This window comes from Quercus suber, unplaced genomic scaffold, assembly GCF_002906115.3.
Source record: "Quercus suber isolate HL8 unplaced genomic scaffold, Cork oak 2.0 scaffold_215, whole genome shotgun sequence".
In the NCBI taxonomy this organism is placed as follows: Eukaryota; Viridiplantae; Streptophyta; class Magnoliopsida; order Fagales; family Fagaceae; genus Quercus; species Quercus suber.
The window spans coordinates 694,910-715,394 of record NW_027069673.1 but is presented as its reverse complement, the minus strand read 5'-3'; the positions used below and the strand labels follow the sequence as shown (position 1 = coordinate 715,394).

At 32.4% G+C, this 20,485-nt stretch overlaps 3 protein-coding genes and 1 long non-coding RNA gene across 11 annotated transcripts; 2 read left to right on the top strand and 2 right to left on the bottom strand.

Annotated features, from left to right (window-relative positions):
• Positions 1-6: 6 nt before the first annotated feature.
• LOC136070152 (uncharacterized) lies at positions 7-692 on the top strand. Its single transcript, XR_010631406.1, has 2 exons — positions 7-167; positions 242-692. It is a non-coding gene; the product is annotated as an uncharacterized LOC136070152 (long non-coding RNA).
• Positions 693-2,957: 2,265 nt separating this feature from the next.
• LOC136070166 (NAC domain-containing protein 83-like) lies at positions 2,958-4,458 on the bottom strand. The gene is made up of 3 exons (XM_065779636.1): positions 4,051-4,458; positions 3,514-3,773; positions 2,958-3,350 (listed from the first exon to the last, which is right to left on the bottom strand). The coding sequence occupies exons 1-3, from the start codon at positions 4,232-4,234 to the stop codon at positions 3,054-3,056; spliced, it is 741 nt and encodes a 246-aa protein (XP_065635708.1). The 5' UTR covers positions 4,235-4,458; the 3' UTR covers positions 2,958-3,053.
• Positions 4,459-9,987: 5,529 nt separating this feature from the next.
• Positions 9,988-10,766, top strand: LOC111998089 (F-box protein PP2-A15; the record flags this gene model as incomplete). The annotated part of the gene is given in 1 exon segment (XM_024030198.2): positions 9,988-10,766. A coding segment is annotated over 1 exon segment (465 nt), but the record flags the coding sequence as incomplete, so codon positions are not given.
• Positions 10,767-16,392: 5,626 nt separating this feature from the next.
• LOC136070165 (F-box protein PP2-A15-like) lies at positions 16,393-19,640 on the bottom strand. Of its 8 annotated transcripts, XM_065779627.1 has the most exons (4): positions 19,039-19,640; positions 18,829-18,947; positions 17,267-17,373; positions 16,449-16,501 (listed from the first exon to the last, which is right to left on the bottom strand). In XM_065779627.1, exons 1-4 carry the CDS (start codon positions 19,348-19,350, stop codon positions 16,464-16,466), a joined length of 576 nt encoding a protein of 191 aa, XP_065635699.1. In that variant the 5' UTR covers positions 19,351-19,640; the 3' UTR covers positions 16,449-16,463. The 8 variants fall into 8 exon arrangements, with proteins under 8 accessions (XP_065635702.1, XP_065635705.1, XP_065635699.1 ...); XM_065779630.1 differs by lacking the exon at positions 17,267-17,373 and having other exon boundaries at positions 16,393-16,501; positions 19,039-19,638; XM_065779633.1 differs by lacking the exon at positions 17,267-17,373 and having other exon boundaries at positions 16,409-16,454; positions 19,039-19,636.
• Positions 19,641-20,485: the final 845 nt, after the last annotated feature.

Here is a 20,485-nt window from a genome sequence, read left to right as displayed (position 1 = left end):
AAAAAGGAGTTAGTGATTACTTCTGGATGAAGCTACCATTATGACAATAATGTGAATTTTGAAGGAACCAAAATTTCCTCAATTTGCAGATTGGATTTCTAATGTCTGATTGTTGAAATGTTTGATGGCTAGCAGTGAAAAATCATCTAGCTACTTATTGTAAATTGGTAAGAGCTGCTTAATGTAAAAATATACTGCGATTACGATGTGTTCACTTTTTAAAGTCTTTTATCTTGTCCAGCTTTTAGATAGAGCAATTCTCCCCATTACTGTTGTAGCAATTCTTAGTCAACCATTACAACTACAGAACGAACCTGATAGCTGCAATTCACACAGTTGTGTACCAATATAACCGACTTTACTAACAGAATGGGGGAATTCAACAATCTGGTAATAAGTTTCTTCTTGTGATGATTGGTAGAGTGGAAGAAAGCTACAAAAAGATACCTTTGGGTGTGATTGTGACCATGGTATTTGGCATTGAATGATATGTGATACATATTGTCCAATATGTCTTGACGAATCGAAGCAAAAAAGTGTCATGTTGTAGTTGTGTATTGGGCAGGTTCGTGAATCGTACACATGTATATATATTGTATGACTTGTATCAAATTAGTGACTCGGATAATTTTTCTTATATTGTACTTTTGCTAATATTTGAGATTTGAATGGAATTCAATAAGTTGTACTTATTTTAACACGAGTTTCTTGTGATACTCGTTGAGCCCAATAAAATAACTATGTCCATGACTCCTATCTACTTCTTGGAGCACACAAACTTTTCAATTTTAAATTGATTATCTTTATATCGGTCACTATAACTCCTAAAGTCTCTATTTTGTTTTGTCTCTCATATTTTGTCATTTTTTTAATCAAGTGTTAAGATTAAGGTTGCTTACCAATGACCTCTCTTAAACCACACAAAAGTGAGAGTTTTGTGTTGTATTTTATTAAAGTGTTCATATATACTGGGATCCATACAAGACATGGAAAAATTTCTTAAAAAAAAAAAAAAACTTATTCACACCTTTTAACTAATTTGGTTGTGACATCTTTCAATGATTCGATACGAGGTCCATTTCATTGACAAAAGTTTAAGCCAGAAAAGTCAGCAATTTACGCCAAAACTCACAATCCAGTTCTTTTTATCTACCTCTTTGCGTCTCTAAAGGTGACGTACAGAATTGTAATACCTTAGATAGTCCTTAACAAAGATGCTAAAACCACTGCTTCAAGAAACCATGGTCACCGTTTTTCTGCCTCTAGCCCAACCACACACGCACAAGAACCTCCCTTTCTTTCTTTCTGTTGTGGCAACTTGCAAAATGTGGCTATCTTCATGACAGAAACATCAACTTCATCAAGTATACAAACAATATTCTAATGTTGTAATCTTCATGACCGAAACATCAACCTCTCTTTCTAAAACACCTAACCCTTTTTATGTTAACAATGTATTTTTTTAATGTTGTTAGTCTTACTCTTACATAATGTTTCAAGTTAATAGCACATAGTTTCTTTGGCTTCCACACTCGAGACTACTAAACAGCTCAGCAAGACATATACAAAAATGTTCATCGACTCCCAGATTTTCCAAATTAAGTGGGTTTGTTACAAGTTTGTGATATCCTATAAGTTGATGTATCCCTTCTTGAACAGTAATGCTACAAACACAACTTTTTTCACACTATTTTTTACATTATTGAAGTGGTACTGTGAATGGTGGACACATGATTTATATGAATTCACAATACAAAATGGAACCCTTTAGTAATTGTGAAACATGTGAAAAAAATTGTCAGTAGCATTATCGTTCTTTGAAATATAGGTTACATATAAGGAAAAACTTAGATATTATTTTTTAGGTGCTAAGGCATAAGTTTTTAATTAAATTTTATCACGTGATTGCATAGACTAAAAAGAATCTTAATATTTAATTTAACGTATGATAATAACTCATCCCTTTTAAGTTTAGAATATAATCTTAATGCTATCGAGCAGTATATACTGTATACATGTGTGGTATTTGTCATCCAACTTGCAATGGGTCCATACATAAAGTTGAGGTCTTTCAGGAGATTGCACGCTTCTAATATTCTGATCAATACATTTTCTTTTCACAATATTTTCACCTACAAAAAGAATTTTTCATGCTGCTTCACTTAGCTTAGCTGGATTACTAAAATAACCATGGATGTTTCTCCTCTTAGGTTCCATTGGTTGACAAAAGGAATCTTATTCAACCCTCACAAGGGATTGCGCTGTCCAAGCGAAGTACATAGAAAAATCTTTACCTTTTCCAACACAACCAACACCATTCTTTAGGAGAAAACACATTGTTTATATAGAATAATTTGAAATTAACAGCAACTGGAAACGCATTGAGAATCTCTCTGCTTTTTTTATGTTGCTTAAACTAATTCATTAAACGAAAAAAGTCATAAAGATTCGTCAGGGGGAAAGTATTTGTTAATGGGGTATTGAGTTCTTCTTATATTGAAAGATGTATGCTGCTCCTGATGAATTTGTCAGATGCTCTTATAATTGAACAAAACAAATAACAAAAAGAAAAGATGGATTTGAATCAGGCACCCCCCATGTGCAGTGCAGATGCTTTTTTGCAGTACCATCTTAGTGTTCTGGTTTGTGTTCATGCTTCTTTTCACAAAGTCATGATTAGAAAAATACAGAACCTGTTTACTTCTTTCTTTGGATGCCTATTGTATCTATTCCTTTCATTATTTTTATTACTTTGGATCATCTTTTGTCTCAAAAATCATTTGCCTTTTGATAATAAAACCTTAGATTCTGAGCAACCATCAGTGCCACCACTTTTCCACTCACTATGATTGCTTTGAATTTCATTAAATTAATAAAGATAATGGAAGGGAACATTATTAAATTGATAATTAAGGATTTGCTTGCAGAACACAATCTCTTGAGCCTTTGAAACACAGTTAAAATGCTAATTCTTTTCTTTTAGGCCATTCTCATTTGTTGCACAACTGTCAACTGTTGAATACCCGATACAGAACTCTCTCTATATGAGGTTTTTAAGCCTCTCTCATACATGAAAATGAAGAAAAACTAATATGGGAACTTGTTTCTTCCTGATCTAACTCATTAGGACGGATATCAGTGATTACACTTGAACAAGATGCAGAAGGTTGAGGGGGACCTAAATCAGAGCTCTCTTCCACCTTGGAATTCATAAAACTTGGCCTAATCACCTCCAAGCTCTGAACTTTCTTTCTCTTAGAGGGCTGAGAAATAGCGCCTCGTTTTTCATTTCTCTTCTTTCTTTTAAGTACACAATAGATAACCCAATCTTCCTTTTCAATCTCAGATACCTGGATATGGAATCAAAAACAAAATCATTAAGCTCACAAAACTTAAGCTTAGAGTAATATTTGCAACTGGGGTTAGTACTACCCTCACAATTTCATTCAAATTGTAATAATTTTCCCTCAAATCCATCTGATGTAGCTATTCTAATTTCATCTATGTTTATACCTGGGTCGAATAGGTGTTTGTCTGAGAGTCCACAAGACGATATTCATGCATGACCCATCTTGTTTTAGTTCCATAGGATCGCTTCCCTTCACAAAAAATTAGAGCTTTTCTCATCCCAACTGCTTGGTTGCTCCCAGAAGCTAATATTTGCTTGTCTTTGCCAATAGGCTTCCAGTAACCAGAACCAGCAGCTCTCTTGCTCTTGTTTTCATTGACACTCTTTCTACTGCTAAAGAAGTACCTTTTTTCATTTAAATCACCTAAACCATTGAAAAGGGAAGAAAAAAAAATGATAACCCTTTTTTCAATTTTCGACCAACATTTCTAAAACTATGGTCATAAAATCATAAGCTTTAAATCACAAGCATGTAAACTTCAAAACCCTTTATAGCATAAAATGTGACTGTATGAAATACAGTAATATAGCATGTGAATTTAGTCTCAGAATCTTTCATATTCCTGAGCCAAACAACACTAGGAACTACAAAAAATTAAGGATATTGAAAAAAATTGAAACCAAATGAGATTTTCACAAACCTGGCAAGCCCCAAGGATCTGTCTGGAAAACATCAAACTCAGGAATGACTGAAGCTGGGAATGGGATAGAAAAAACCTTGCGCTTCAAATAGTGAACAACAAGCTCTTCATCTGTGGGATGGAACCTGTACCCAATGGGCAATTTGAACCCTCCTTGGATGACAAAGTTTGGTCTTTGATCCATGTCCAATATTATCCTCACCACAACTCCTCTAAACTCTATTTTTTTTTTATAAAAAAAAATCTAATTTAGTTGTAATCTCAACCAAGTTGAGCTAGAAAGAAGGAAAGCAAACCATAATGTTATGCAAACAACTGAGACAGAGAGAAGTTTTAGGAAAGAAAAGGCAAGGTAGACGTGTGGCTGGCCTTGCTGGTCTGTAAAATGGGAAAAGACAAGGTTGTCTTATATATAGAGTTTTGTGAGAGGAAATTCCAATTCCAATTCCAATTCCCACTCGGCAACCTTGACTTTGGATGTGGAAATTGCTTTTCTTTGACGGGGTTGTTTTTTTAACAAACGTGTTTGGGACATCACAAAAACGGCTACTAACTTGCCCCTGCTTTTCGGTCAAGGAGCATGTCTCCTTGTACTGTATGACACGTTTTAGCTGACCCCGAATTTCAAATTAAAAAAAAAAATTTTTTTACATGTATCTTTGTTTGATTTTTTTATTTTTGATTTTTAGGTAAAATGAAAAATTACCCTTGAGATTTGGGCGGATGACACATGCTAACAAAATTTTCCAAAAATATCCGATTTGTTTCATAAGCATAAACATCACTTAATACCGTTATAAAATCTGTTGCTCCTTTCGCTTCCTTATCCATATCTAGATGTTATTTATACATCATTAGTTACTCATGCACTCTTACTCGCATTTAATTGCAATAATGCAGCCGTTACTTATGAGACCTTTGCAATTAGGACAAGTTGTTGGAAGGAAATAGAGGACTTGGAGGAATAAGGAATTATCAAACGGTTTTAAATGACGTTTATGCTTAGAGAGCAAATTGGATATTTTTTAAAAGCCTTTGTTATATTTTGTATTAACCCAAACCTTAAGGGTGTTACATATTTTACCCATTAGATTTGGTAGTTCAACTAACACTTTTTAGGGTACATTTGGTACATTGAAATTGAATGATAATTATGTTAGGAATTGTAATTTGTATTACAAGGAATAGAATGTAATGTCATGGAATAATAATCCATTATCAATACATTTGGTTGTAAAATAGGAAAAAAACCATATATCTATATTTTTGGAAACATAATAATTTTATAATATATATATATATATTAATAGGTAAGACTTAGATAAAGTTCAATTAGAATTTGAAATTAGAATCTAATTTTTTGCCATGTGTCTAAATTTAAGTGAGGACCACACCATAATTATCCACTTAAGTTTATTTTTATTTATTTTTATTTTTTTATTTTATCTTTGTACTAAGTGAGTTAATAAATGAAAAATACTAAGAATCTAATATTAATGAACTGTAAAATTAAAAATTAAAAAAAAAAAAAAACCAATCACATATACTCAATAAAAATCACCATACAACAAAGATCACTACACGTTCTATCTTATTAAAAATTAGAAAAAAAATGATCATAAGTTGTATTAAATTTAGGTAATAATTTTAATATGTGAGTAATTAAGTTTGCTTTTAAAAAAATAATTTGACTAATTATTTATATTTTTATAATAAAAATCGTGTTTAATTTTAAATGTATCTATATGTATGCATGTGTTACATGATAAATATTTTATTTAAAATAATTTTACTAATTATTTATATTTTTATAATAAAAATTGTGTTTAATTTTAAATGTATCCATGCGTTTGCATAGGTTACATGCAAGTTATTATAATTATTGTGCATACAGGGATAGTGTGACTTTTTGGAAATATAATAATTTCTAAGGTTATTACGTATATTTAGGAATAATTATTACATCATGAAAATTTTTTAGGTACTCCTGAAGTATAGTGAAATTGTGTTTACTTCTCTCATATTCATGGTGGACCCTACTATGAATTAGAATTACTCATTACTTCACTTCTAAAAATGAATAGTTATTTCTCAATTTACTAAATAATAATAATTATGGATAACTATTCCATGTAANAAGGTACGACACCTCCAAGTTCATGAAATTTGCTTAAAAACAATTCCAAATTTATTGTTGTTGTTATTATCACTAGAATTTGACGAATAAATTACCTCATATGATTACACAATTGTTTGAATGACAAAGCCTTATTTTATTAATATGACAAGTTATTTCACATGAAAAAGATTTGCATATACATTACACACACACATATTTTTATTATTTATTTCACAAGCATTGGACATGATAATATTGTATATGTTTGAATAACATAAACATGAACATACACATACATTATATATATATATATATAGACACGCACATGTGTTAAGAGGACTTTCTATTTTCATTTTAATTATTTATTTATTTTTGTGTAATGACTTATATGAAGTTATTTGTTATAGGTAAATTTGAAAAGATAAAGATTATCTTACAATACATTCTCATTAAACCTCTCTCTAATAATAAGCATGTGTTCTTTCTTTTGTAAAATAATACTTTCAACCAAATATTAGGAGTATTTTGTTTTTGACAAGGAAATGTTAGGAGTATCTTTTAAACTACGAAAAATCCATAACCAAATTTTATATTCTCCGCTGTCTAATTTCTATAAACAAAAATAGTAATAATACTAAAACAAAAATAAATATAAACTTAAACACATTAGACGCAAGCTTGTAAATGGTAAATAGTATTAAAAAAAAAAGAAAATGGAAAAGATTATATGAAAAAGTAAAGCACACAATAATTACAAATTACAAATTATAGTTGATAACTTAATATGGACCTAAATGATCACATAAATTTGTTATTAAAATTATTAATTAAATTTATAGTGTAATATATTTATTTAGTGTGTTTAGACTCTTCAAACACTTGATTTTTGTTAAACTCCTATGGATAGGACTCGGGAGTGTCCCAAAATGTTGATTAGAGATTTTGAACCCAAACAAACCTTCATGAATAAGAGATCATGAGTTATATTAAAATCTATGTTTTACTCCACTCCATGAAGATTACTCTTTACATTAAACCAAAACATCAATTAGTTTTCAATATAGGCGAGTAAAGAACTCTAGATCCTTTATTTGATAAGAGACTTTACTCATTGAGTTAACTAGAAACCCACTTATTAGCATTACCACATGGGTTTCTAAGAAATTGTTTATTTACAACCTAAAAGCTACTTTATCTATTTTAATAGACCATTTAACAATATACCGAATATCTCATTTCTTATTTTAAAATACAATGCATTAAAGTAATAGTATAAAGTATAAACTACTCCATAGAATAATATAACTAAACGTCTCTCTCTCTCTCTCTCTCTCTCTCTCAACCACCCACCACCCAAACCTAAACCCATATCAACCCGTCCACTACCCTCCATTTAAACTCATACTAAAATCATCCTATCCATTGCCCACGAGCCAAACCAAATCAACCCAACCACCACCACCAACCAAAGCAATTAACCATAACAACCACAATCGCCACCACCACATCACTGTCAACAATCAAAATCTATTAAATCAACTACGACCAAAACCTAAACCCAATCTCACAACCTAACCACCATTAGCCTAACACCCAACAATCAATAACTCGATGGAAACCGAACCAAAACCCACAACCACAATCTTTGCTTATTATGGCATTTTGAGATCGGTGGAGACTTCTCTTTTCTGTCTTCGTGGAGGCTCGATGGTAGATCACAGAGAGAGAGAGAGAGAGAGAGAGAGAGAGAGTAAAAACAATTTTAAAAATAAATAGACACTTGCTACAATAACTTATGTAAGATTTTACTATAGCAGGTGACAATTTTTTTTTTATTTATTATTAAGAATAGACAATTGGATGTTGCTTTTTTTTGGGGGGGGGGGGTAATTTTTTTTTGTTTTTGGAATTTTAAAACTTTGGATAATAAAATACTCGCATTAGTGCTTGTACAATAGAATAAGATCACATTTTAACTAACAAAATTTAAAATTCATCCACATTAGACAATGTAAAGTTTTGCAAAAAAACCATGGTTGCAGTAGTAAACCGTGGGTATATACAATATCACTGTTCACAATGTATTTCAATATTTTATTTTATTCTCTCTCTTCTCTTGCTCTCACATCTCATCAGATTCTCTCCCTCTCTCTTTTTATGAAGATAATAATAATAAATGAACGAAAAATGATTTTATTACAAATAAAATAAAATATAAAATAAATAATACATGTAAAATAGAAAAATTAAGTACTTATATTAAATGTCTGATTGAGATCCGCTTATTTTACTGAAACTAAATTTTTTTTGTTGAAAGTATTGTAAATAAAGGTAAAAATTAGTTGAAATAGTACAGTAAAACTCATAAATAGTAGCAAAAAGTATAGCAAAACTCATAAATAGTAGCAAAAAAATATTGGGTCATGCTAACGAGTACCCTTAGAGCACTCATTAATAATTCACTTCAAGAAATTTTAGATATCGTTTTTATGGGAAATGAAAAAAACTGTCAAAATATTAATTACTTTTTTTTCATTCCCTATAAAAAAATTTTTTAAATAGATTATCAATAAATGCTCTAAATACACTCGTTAACATTTTTAAAAAATATTAAATAATAAAATAAATTGGTTTTTTAAGCTTAGCTAAACAGTCGCTAAGAACGGACAGAAATTTCTAGACAAGTTGCTACAAATGCTCTAAAAAAACTAAAAAGATATGCACCCCATAATATAATACACCTAATAAAGTCCCACGTGTCTGAACCCGGTGAGCTGTCAAGAATCCAACAGGCCACCGTAAAGGCGAGACACTGGGTCCCACAAAGAAAACTTGCCACCTAATTGCCATCACTCCCCGCCACGTGTCATCGCCAACCCAACTAGATTCGTATCTATTTCTTCGTCGCGTACTCAACACTCTCTCTCTCTCTCTCTCTCTCTCTCACACACANGGGAGGGGGGGGGGGGGGGGGGGGGGGTGGTGTTCCTTTAACTGTTTTGGAGGAGAATTTGCCCAATTTCTTATATTTGCTGGATAGGCTGTGAATACTTTGAATATGCTCTAGTGGTTTTCCTAGCTTTTCTTGTCCTACTTGATGTTGTAATGTCTGATACAGTGTCACTCATGACCCCAACAGATTTATGTTAAAAATAATAATAAAAATTGATCATGGATTTTTCTGTTATTTGTACTGCCTCCTTAGGTAAAGAAAATAAGTGGGCTATAAATGTATATAAACCATTTCATATTCGAGAGTCTACAAATTTAGTCACTTTCTCTTAGTCTTTGTAAAAATGGTCTTACACAAGTGGTGGATGGGCTTGCAATAACGCATTGGCCATTGTTATTTTCTGCTCTTTGTGGAATACCTTCCTTATTCCTTCTACTAAGTTCTTCGGGCAGGCCTGGTTCTACAAATGCGGGGCTATATGGAATTTTTTATTAATGAATACTGAGGCTATTTGATGTAACAACCAACTTAGTCCTAAAATTTTGGGTTGGCTACTGAGGCTATTTGATATTTCTTTAGTTATCAGTTTTCATTTTCCCCCCTGGAACTCATGTTAAAGACATCAAAAAGTGGGCACATATATATTTAATAAGAATCAGTTTATCATCTGCTCATAATTCATAGATTAAGTTTATTTTCTTCATGCCTGTTTCAACCATGATTGTGGTTGCTGAAAGTGTCTGGAGTTGGTACTTATTTTCAATCGCCACTTATGTCTGGTACTCTGGTTACCTTTTGTGTTATAATTTCTGCTCAATCTTGTGTAATATTATTCTCTTACACTTTGATGAACCTCTTTGTTTGCAGGTTCAATCATGTGGCCTATTTGCAGCAAATATGGTGGTTTGAAGTAGATGGAGTGATAAAGTTCCCCTTTCCTGCTGATAGCTATACTCTGTCATTCAGGCTTCATCTTGGAAGGTTTTCCAAAAGGCTGGGACGGCGTGTGTGTAATTTCGAGCATACCCATGGTTGGGATATCAAGCCAGTACGATTTGAGTTATTTACGACGGATGGTCAGCAGGCATTATGTGAGTGCTGTTTAGACGACACTGAACATGATGAAATCAATGGCTATCATAAGCGTGGATGCTGGATAGATTACAAGGTTGGTGAATTCATTGTTACTGACTCAGATCCTGAGACTGAAGTCAGATTTTCCATGAAACAGATAGATTGCACACATTCTAAAGGCGGGCTTTGTGTAGATTCTGTATTTATTATCCCCAGTGATTTAAAAGACCGTAAAAGAAGAGGGGTTTTGAAGTAGCCGTATACTCAAAAAGTGAAATTGTTTAGTGATGTCAGTGATCCTAGAGGACTTTAGATGTGATTTATTATACAGCTCATACTTCTGAAGGCATTTGTTTTGAGGAATGTCATCTTAGTAGGTTTTTGCAGTAGTTACGTGTCCTCTATGGTTATGTAATTCTAATTTGTCTGTTCCAGTTTTGTCTATTTTCTATACCTTTGCATACAAGATTAAGCTCTTTCTGTAAGCATTGTAACTAACTTATGATGCATCTGAGGTATATGCCTCCCTGAAGCTTCATTGAAGGCAGTGTTTTTGCTTTCATTATTTTACTTTTGCGTGAAATTCAAATATCTGTGGAGGGGACTTGGGATAATGCTCTCCCCGAACGGATATATTCTCCATTTCACTTGGAATAGAGAGAATTCTATTTCTCCAACTACCATGAAATTAGTTTCAAATAATTGCTCAACAGCAGCAATGACAATGAATGTTTATGCCTCTCATGAATATTGCTTAAGACTAAACCTTTTATGTGAAGGATTATAATGCATCTTGGGCTGTTCTTTTTATTTTTCTACCTATAGCTTAATGGACTTCCACATGGCAAATGGTATCAAAATATGTGTGCAACTTGCCTAACCTGGAATTAATCCAACTCATTTAACTAGTGGGGTGACTTGGTTCGGTTCTATTTGAGGAGAGAGTGGACTAAATTCAATGTATAACCCACCATTATAGTTTGTGTTACTTGAAATAGAAATAGGATAATTTATGAGCTTCCCTGTTGGAAACAGAAGGGAGAAACATTGGTCAACTGATTTATAGTCTCACTTCGCAAGAGTACTACTATTATGTCACTCTGGGTTTTCACAATGTTGCAATAGTTACTCTGGCTTCTTTTTTCTTCTTCTCCTATCGTGATCTCCCATCTCTCTCTTCTATTACCTCTCACGACTCCTAGTTTTCAGGAACGTGTGGAAATTTATGTTGTGTTTCACTGCGAGGGAGTCAAAGTTCGTATTTTGAACTTTCTCTTGTTTATGAGGTTTTAGTTTAAGAAGAAAGCCAAAATATCTATATTCTATATAACAAAATTTAGATACAGTATTTTAGGTGTTGTTCCTTAAGTTTTTCTTTTAAAATTCAGCCATATGGCTACTTAACTAAAAAATATACTTTCATCTCATGAGAAAAAAATTACATAGTAGAATCTTAAAATGGGAACTTGAGGAATAACACTTAAATACTGTAGTTAAGTCTTGCTCATATCTAAAAGGTGAACTTTCTTTTGTTTATGAGGTTTTAGTTTAATAAGAAAGCCAAGTTATCTATATTCTATATATATCTAAAAGGTAAAGTAGCGTCGTATTTATTGTTACTACGTTTCTGTTAGACCATATTAGCAGGCATATCATCCACTTATTTCCAACCTTCTTTTCTTATTTTAAACTATTTATTTCTTATTAATTTCCCAACTTATTGTTATACTTTTTTTCAACTTTTCTCCTCCCATTACCTTTTCATCTCCCCACTACTATCTACTTTAATATCACTTTTCCTCTATCCCTTTATCTTCCTTTATTTTTGACTTTTTTTATTCTCATCCTCTTATTATAATTTTTTTTTAAAAAAAAATGTTATTTCTCTCTCTCTCTCTCTCTCTCAATTTTTTTTTGTTTTCTTTTTTTGGTGGATTTTTTTTTATAATTATTTTTCTTGCATCTCTACTTTATGTTGATAAATTTTTGTATTATTTGGAACTCTACTTTGGGTTGATGTGATTAAGTTTTTTGTTTTTAAGTTGTTATAATTTTTGTTCTTTTTGATTTCATATTATCTTATTGCATTATAAAGATGGTATATATGTATATGATGTTATTTTATTACATAACATGACTTGGATAATTTGGTGTTTATTACTATTTTTTAAAACTTTTTTTCTTTTCATCTTATTTTCTATAAATTTCTCATTATTCTCTCTCACATTCTCTCTTGAAAAAGTTGTTATTCTTTCTCTTGTTTTTTTATTCTTTCTTGTAATAGGTTAATGAACCATTGTAATTTTTAAAACTCTATTTTAGGTTCATGAGTTTTGGTGTTATATTTTTTAGTCCTCCATTAGAAGTAGTCTTTTTCTCTCTTATAGCTTTGGTTTAATTTTTTCTTGAATTATACTTAATTATTTTGGAAGTAAGAATTAGCATTTATATCAAAACATAATCTTGGCCATGCTAATTACAGATCAGTGCTCGGTCCAATTCAGTCTATTGTGGTCCACTTCAATCCATCTAGTCCATTTTGGTCTATTCGGTCAGGTCCATTTTGGTCCAACTGATCTACTTTGGTCAATTCAGTTTTGTTCAATCTTATTCGGTCACTTCAGTCCATTGAGTCCACTTCGGTTCAATTTGGTTTATCTGGTCCAATTTAGTCTAATTCGGTCCATTCAGTCCAATTTGGTCTATTCAGTCCAATTGGGTCCACTTCAGTCTATTCGGTCCACTTTGATATATTCAATTCAATTTGGTCAATTCCCATCTACTTTGGTCTCTTTCGGTCCATTTTGGTTCACTTTGATGTACTTACTTAAGAATAGGAAAATACAAGTTTGGTTTGAGAGTACTATCAATTGTTATTATATGATAAGTTTTGGTTATTATAATATTCTTTTTAAGAGAATGAGAATTTGAGTAATAACTTTGAAACTTAAAAATTTTAGCTTTACCAAAAGAAATTAGAAAAATATAATGCATAATAACAATAGTTAGAAGAATATGAATAATTTTTTTAAAAAAATATTAATAAAAAATTATATATTTGTAAAAAGGCCAATACTTAGGTACAGTACTTAAGTACCGTTCCTTAAGTTCACCTCTTAAGATTTTGCCATGTGGATTTTTTCTCATGAGGTTGAAGTATATTTTTTAGTTAAGTAGCCACATGACTCAATTTTTAACAAGAAACCTAAGGAATAGCATTTAAAGTATTGTACCTAAGTTAATTTTGTTCTTGTAAAAATAGGGTGATGGAAATTACTTTTTGAAATTGTTTAATTTTTAGAGAAAACAAATTGTCTACAATAAAATTTAGAGAATAAATTATATATAGCATATTATAACATAATTTTGAAGAATAATAAAACACGCCCAAAATAATTTTAGAAATTGTTTAATTTTTAGGAAGAATAAATTGTCTTCAACAATTTTTTTAGTGAATAAATTATACATTATATTACATTTACAAAATAATTATCTAGTCTCACACATTGCGTGCTTCTACGGTTAGTTATTATTGAAGAAAATCAAGTTAATGTACCGTGCAGTGGTTTTTTAATTTGATCTGATGAATGGGATTAAAATAATTAAAAACATTAAATTTATAATTTAATTTGCTGCAGACCTGAGAAGTAATCTCGTTAAGCATTTTGTTTGTGTTTGGTGCTTTAGGTAGATCGATCTGGTTCATGCTCTAGTAAAATGGGAACTAATGAAGTAATTTAGTACCATTTCAAAACCAACCAGAACTGAATTGAGTTGCACCTTTTTGACACCAGTGGTACTGTGGTAGCTAGAGATTAGAAAGTTCAAATTCTTGGATCTAATGGATCACTTAGAATCAGTATTAACTCTTAAATAACTCAGCTTTGTGGTCATTGGTCAAAATTCAAATGACTGGAGTGTGTTATTTCCATTGAATTCATGGTGTGATTAGTGTCTTAATTTCTGGTGGTTGGGAAAAATAAAAACCAGGTGTTTGCTGGCTAACGAAATACTCCTGCTTGGTTTATAAAGCAACTGTCATCATTGGATTTAAATAAAAGTGGAACCTTTTGTTCTCCCTTCCCATGCGCTCCTAACTCCATGACTGCTTTTAATTCATTAAGTTCTTGCAAGAGATTTTCATTTACTAACTTGGTTAATCCTTTACTAATTATTTCTTCTTTAGGGACACCAAACACAACTTAGTACCATTGCTCTATTGCAATGGAGCTAACACAATATAGACACATGTCCATATCGTGTCGACTCTAGTGCACTAGAGTTAAGCCCTACCCCCCATTTAGCGTCTTTATTTTAATCATATTATGTCGGCTCCAATGCACTGGAGCTAATCCTTACCCTCATTTATTGTATTTATTTTGACTAATATGACTCTAAACATCAATGTCTAGTTGCCATAAACACCTATAGCCTTCTACAAACTACCTTGTTTTGAGAGCATTTTCGAATTATTTGTCTTTAACATTTCCCATTATATAAAAGTATAGTAAGTTTGTTATCTTTGCCGAGGTTAGCCGCTTTATTTCAATTATTGTCTGTCTTAGTTTTCCAAAAGTGATTTTAAGGCTGACTTACATACCTAATAGAAACAGTTTAAAAAGTGCCAGTAGCAGTAAACTATTCTAGTATTCTTTCTTTTCCAAGGTTTCACTCCAGGGTAATTTTTTATCGCCAAAATCAAAATGACCCGCGTCAATTAGGGAAGTACTTTTATATCTCCCATTTAATATAGAGAAATGTTAATGAGTGCTCTAAGGGTACTCATTAATAATCTATTTAAAAAAAGTTTTTATAGGAAATGAAAAAAAAGTAATTAATATTTTGACAGTTTTTTTCATTTCCCATAAAAACGATATCTAAACTTTTCTAAAATGAATTATTAATGAGTGCCCTAAGGGCACTCGTTAGCATGACCCTTTAATATATCAATTTATGTATCATAATGTTAAGGTGGAGGAAAATAAAAAACTGCAGATCTCTGGTAGTGTTAGAACAGAACATTGTGTTGCATTGCTTCCTTTTAATTACTGCTTCATGAATATTTTACATAGACACTGGTCCTGATTCAGCGCCGCTTGGCTGTACTCATGGCCTGCTTTTGTAGGCACCTTTCGTGAACCAATTCTATTAGGCTGTCAGTCATGTTGTGCCTTACTCTTAAATTCCATTGTCATTTACTCTTACTGAAACCATGTTCCTCTTAGATACACACAGTGGTTCAAATTTAAGAGTTTACCAACCTTTGCCACAACTGCTAAAAATACCAAAAACTCATTGTATAACATACGTTTTTGCTTTATAGGCTAAGCTGTGGGCCTGTGGCAACCTTATGTGCTTAATTGGTATCATTAATCATTAGGTGGTTGAGAGTTATTTTTGGCAACCAAATTAAATTAGGACCAGTACTAGTACTAGTTTAAAATTTTCAACGCCCTAGAGCTTATGTTATAGCTAGGGTAGTGGAGCTTTGCTAGCTACCTCTAGCACCTTCTCTGTTGGTCTTTGGCACTGAAAAATTTATAGTCATCGGCTAGTCAAGTTGGGGCGTAACAGTGGCTTTGACCCCCCAACTGTTATCATGTGAACTAGGTAGTTATGGAATGACCATGTTAGTATAATGCTCAGGTTATTTTGAAGCTTAATCTTCACATTCAGGGACCCCCCCCCCCCCCCCCCCCCCCGACTCATTACATGGCAGTTCAAATGACCATCCACATGTAGAGTCCATCTAAACAAGTGACATGACTTGATTAAGAGTACACATAGATACTCATTTGAGTCACCACATAGTGAGTTGGAGAAACCTTTCTCCAAACTAGTTTGAATGAAAAATCTGTGCTAAGAAATTAACGATAACTGATCAACATGAGTACTAACTTCATGTTACTTGTAAGGCTCAGGCGGAGTTACAATAAAATAGTGTTAAAGAGAGAAAAGATGAAAGTGCCTTCCAAATCCTGAAAAGCCATCTGCAACTCTCCATGATATTATGTATAAGTTCATAAAAGACAACAGTTGCATGAGAACTTTTAGAAAACTAAGTGATTAAGAATGAAAAAAGGAGCATAAGGATCATTGCCTTAGTCCCACATATGATAGCTATTCAGAATGCAGAATACAATTTTTCTTAACTCTAAATTTCATTTGAAAATATGGTTTTATCACCCACTTACTTTGAAAAATCAATAATTCACATGATAGAAGAGTTAGGGCCATGAGAAAAGGTCGCCTGCCATGCTGTTACCATTACACAAAACATGCATACCCATAAGACAACGACCAACCTGTCCAAAGTTAAAGGCTAATGAAATGCAAAATTTCTATAGTCTGAACTTCAAGCTCAACATCAAAAACATAGAATCAAGGACCTCAACAAAAAAGATTGCAGATTAACCAAAAAACTGTTCCCAATCACAATGAATCACTCCTCAGTCCTCACAACAACATTAGGCTTTTCAAATCAATATTCGAAACACAAGCAAATCTTTCTTAACATATTGATATTTATGAATTCACAATAAGGACCCCCAATGAGTACATTTGACACCCCAAGCAGCAGCACCAACTTCACCAGCATCTCAATAGCTTAAAGCTTAAGCCAGCAATCTTCCAGTCATATCAAGTTGCCCATGACTTATATTAGAATAAAACCTCATCACAATAAGAAATTCCTTTTTTATCCCTAAGTGACAGAGTTAGCCATTATTGAAGAAGAAATTACCACTCACAACGGCAAAACATAGCCATATTCTATCTTAGGACAGACTAGATTTTCCATTCTGAGAGGTTTTAATTATACAACAAAAAAAACGTTTTCAGAGTAAAACTGACCCTCTCAAAGAGTATTAATTAATAAAATAAAAAACAACAAAGCTCTAGTCCCAAAACTTTGGGGGCTATGCATCCTCAACAGACTAATTAATGTCGGCAACATTGTATTCTTCTCTGCTACTCTATCCTATCCAAAATCAATTTGTCTATCACCTCCAAAATTTACATGTCATTTTTTTTTTCAACTTTTACAAGTATTACTTTAGGTCTTCCTTTACCTCTTTTTATTCCCTCAACTTGAATCAAATCACTCTTCCTCATTGGTGCATTATTGCTCTCCTTTGTACTTGACCAATCCATCTCAAGCAATAGAAACAATTTCAAACTGAAGATTGATCAAGGTTCGATGTCATTGCAATCTCATCGTTAAAGTTGAATTGAAGAAAAGTGCATGCTTAAAAAAAATTAAAGAAACTTTAAGTCAACCCCTCCCCCACCCCTCACAAAAAAAAGACAAAAAACAAAGAAACAAACAGACTGGTGTAAGTACGACATTTCTTTGCAGTGGAATAGGGCTCTAATCAGTCACTTCATCAAGTTCAATATGGTATATTCTTGGCTCAAAGTATAGACTACAATTTTTTTTTTGAAACCAAGCTATTTTATTTTATAAAATATATAATTATTTAAGGAAAAAGAGTGAAATAATTAAATCTCATGCACTAAAGGAAAAATAAAAGAGGGAAAATTAAAAAGAAATAAATGAAACAAAGAGAGCCAGTGGATGAATCCTGACCAGGCCATAATAGGCTTGGTTGAAAGCCTTATATCAGCAAAAATAAATAGGTAATCCAAAATTTTTAAAAATGACAATTGACAACGTTCAACTCAGGTTGTCTTATTCAAACAATTTAGAGACGGTGTAACAATAAATCAATTGATTTAAAGGTTTTCTCTAAAACAATAGGTGAGAAAATCTGTACCCTTTCCTCTCCTCTTGTTTCCCTAAGAACACTCTGTACCTTTTTCTTCTTTCTCTGTAAAACTCCCAATCATTGCACATTAGTGATACACTGGAATAGAACCTGACCAAACAGCCTAGTTGGTATTGTCAGATATGTGTGCTAACTGCTAAGAGATCAAACAAAGAGAAAGGAAGAAAAATAAAACACTGTTTGTCTGTGTGGGATTTCATATCCATTTTAACTGTTTGAGAGAATGTTAGGAAATAATCAGATACAAATAATTTTATCCCTTCAAAGTTTTAATGAAGAGCCACTTACTTTGGAAAGCTTTTATAGTAATTCCAATTAACAAAATCCTCATAATATTCAATCCTAACCCTCTTACCAAAATAACCAAAAAGGTGCACACATCACCTCCTGAATAGAGAGTAATTATATTCTTGCCAAAACTTCAAAAGAAAGGTTGGCATTCACAAGGCTTATTAGATAAAGAATTTCTAACATAACCCGATAACAACAGATACAATAAGGTGAGATTAAACCCGCTTCATGAATCGCAGTCAACATCGAAAGTACTTCCCCTTGGGATAATATTTCTTAAAATCCTTATACTGCTTCAACAAATTAAAGGAATAAGCAACATATTAGGCTTCCACACCAAAACTAATAAACATAATCCACAGAGTTAATAGAGCAAGTTAAATATCACTCCATTTCAAGCATATTAAAACTTAATTAAATCTTAAACTTTATCTTAATTCTCAAACCAAGTCAAACTTCAATACTTACAAATACAACACCATCTACCACCATCAAAACCCTAATAAACCCTATATTAAGAAATTTAAAAAAAAAAAAAATTTGAAAAAACTAACCTAGATTCTTCAGTAGGAATCCAAGTCCAGTATCTCCGGTCTTCGATTCCGGTTATCGCCAATCCTCTCGCCGAAATCGCCATGCAAACCCTTCCAGTAACCCTGTCCAGCCACACCTCCTGTAAACCCCCAAAGTCAAAACCCTAAATTTGCTCAAAAACCCTAAGAATTGAGCACGAGTTCGAGCAAGGAAATGCGACAGTAGCAAACCTTAGTGCCATCGTGGAATGGAACAGGGCGAGAGAGCAGAGCGAAGATATCCTTCTTCGACAAGCTCTTGTACCTCTCCGGCGGCAACAGATCGAGCAGATCTTGATAGTTCGCCGGCAACTTCGACTCCCACACCGAGTCCGACGACGCGGCGCCGCGAAACGCGCGGTTCAGCCTCGCGAGATTGCAAATCTCCGGCGGAGTCAGGTAGAGAAACACGCAGGCCACGCAACTCTCCGGTATGTCCCCTAGACCCGGACCCGAATCCAAACCCGACGACCCGTCCGCCAAGTTTGACAGCGACGCCCCCATCGACTCTCAGTCTCTCTGACTCTGACTCTGACTAAGTGAAAAACCGTCTTTCAAGTCATGGTTTTTAGAAGTAAAGACAGACCAAGGTTTTGTACAGAGTGTGAGTTAGTTTGTGTTTGGTTAGTGAGAAAAAAAAAAAAAAAATTAAAGAGGAGAGAGAGAGGGCGTGATTTTGATTCTTTTGCTTTTGATTTTTATGTTTTCTTTTTCTTTTTTTCCAGGGAAAGTGTACTTTTTTGGTGAAGAAAGTGAGCTGAGAGAGGAAGGTGTGTCTTTGAGACAACATGTCAACAGCTGTGACTTTGGAATTTTTGGTACATCTAGAAGCCAAAGGCTAAAATAGATAAAATATTGACTAAAGGGATTAATTCCCCAAAAAAAAAAAAAAAAGGATTAATTCCAAAATTTTATGTAATAGATAAAATATTTGTTTTTAAAAAAATTAAGGACTATTTGATAATGTTGTTGTTTTAGTAATGATATTTGTATTTTTTAAAAATACGTGTAATATTGTTTAAATATTGAAAATTATTACTTAAAATACCATACCAAATAGCCCATAAATTATTAAACTACTCAAATTCTAAATTAATTGCAAAAATATATACTACTTGTTACACGTGCTATGCACGTGTAATGGAGCTCTTTTTTTATTTTAAGTTTAAAATAATTTATCAATTTGAATTTATCTATTGTTAGTGAGAATACATAGAAATTGATTTTTAATAAACTAAAATTTAGAATTTGAAATGGAGTAAACGGCTAGGTTTAGTGTGTGCTAGTTTTTAGAAAAAATATATCTCAAACGTGCATAAGATATATTTAAATACAGAGTGTACTAACAAAATTTCTCTGGTAGTTTTTTTTTTGTTTTTGAATTTTCTTGAATTACAATTTTAACCCTATTTTTTATTTTTTAAGAATAATGATTATATAATTAAATTAGGGATAATTTTGACATTTTCTAAAATCATAACTAACTTTCTGAATTTTCTTAATATATATGTTAAGTTCTTGGTTAATCAAGAATTGTTAGGAAGGAAAGGTAGTTACTTCAAGGGTAATTGTCCTCCAGAATTGAGAAAGAGCAGGGAGAATTGAGATTAGATAGAGAATTGGAAGATAAGGAAGAGAA

Bases quoted from the DNA above. Each gene is read 5' to 3' on its own strand.
- LOC136070165 (XM_065779627.1), bottom strand. From the start codon at position 19,350: ATGGGGGCGTCGCTGTCAAACTTGGCGGACGGGTCGTCGGGTTTGGAT. The intron at 18,948-19,038 runs GTTTGCTACTGT...GGGGGTTTACAG, and splicing joins CATTCCACGATGGCACTAAG to GAGGTGTGGCTGGACAGGGT. The intron at 16,502-17,266 runs GTAAAGGAAGAC...AACTTTGGACAG, and splicing joins AGTTGAGGGAATAAAAAGAG to GTTGGTCGTTGTCTTATGGG.
- LOC136070166 (XM_065779636.1), bottom strand. From the start codon at position 4,234: ATGGATCAAAGACCAAACTTTGTCATCCAAGGAGGGTTCAAATTGCCC. The intron at 3,774-4,050 runs GTTTGTGAAAAT...TCAATGGTTTAG, and splicing joins AGATCCTTGGGGCTTGCCAG to GTGATTTAAATGAAAAAAGG. The intron at 3,351-3,513 runs GTATAAACATAG...TTCCATATCCAG, and splicing joins CAAACACCTATTCGACCCAG to GTATCTGAGATTGAAAAGGA.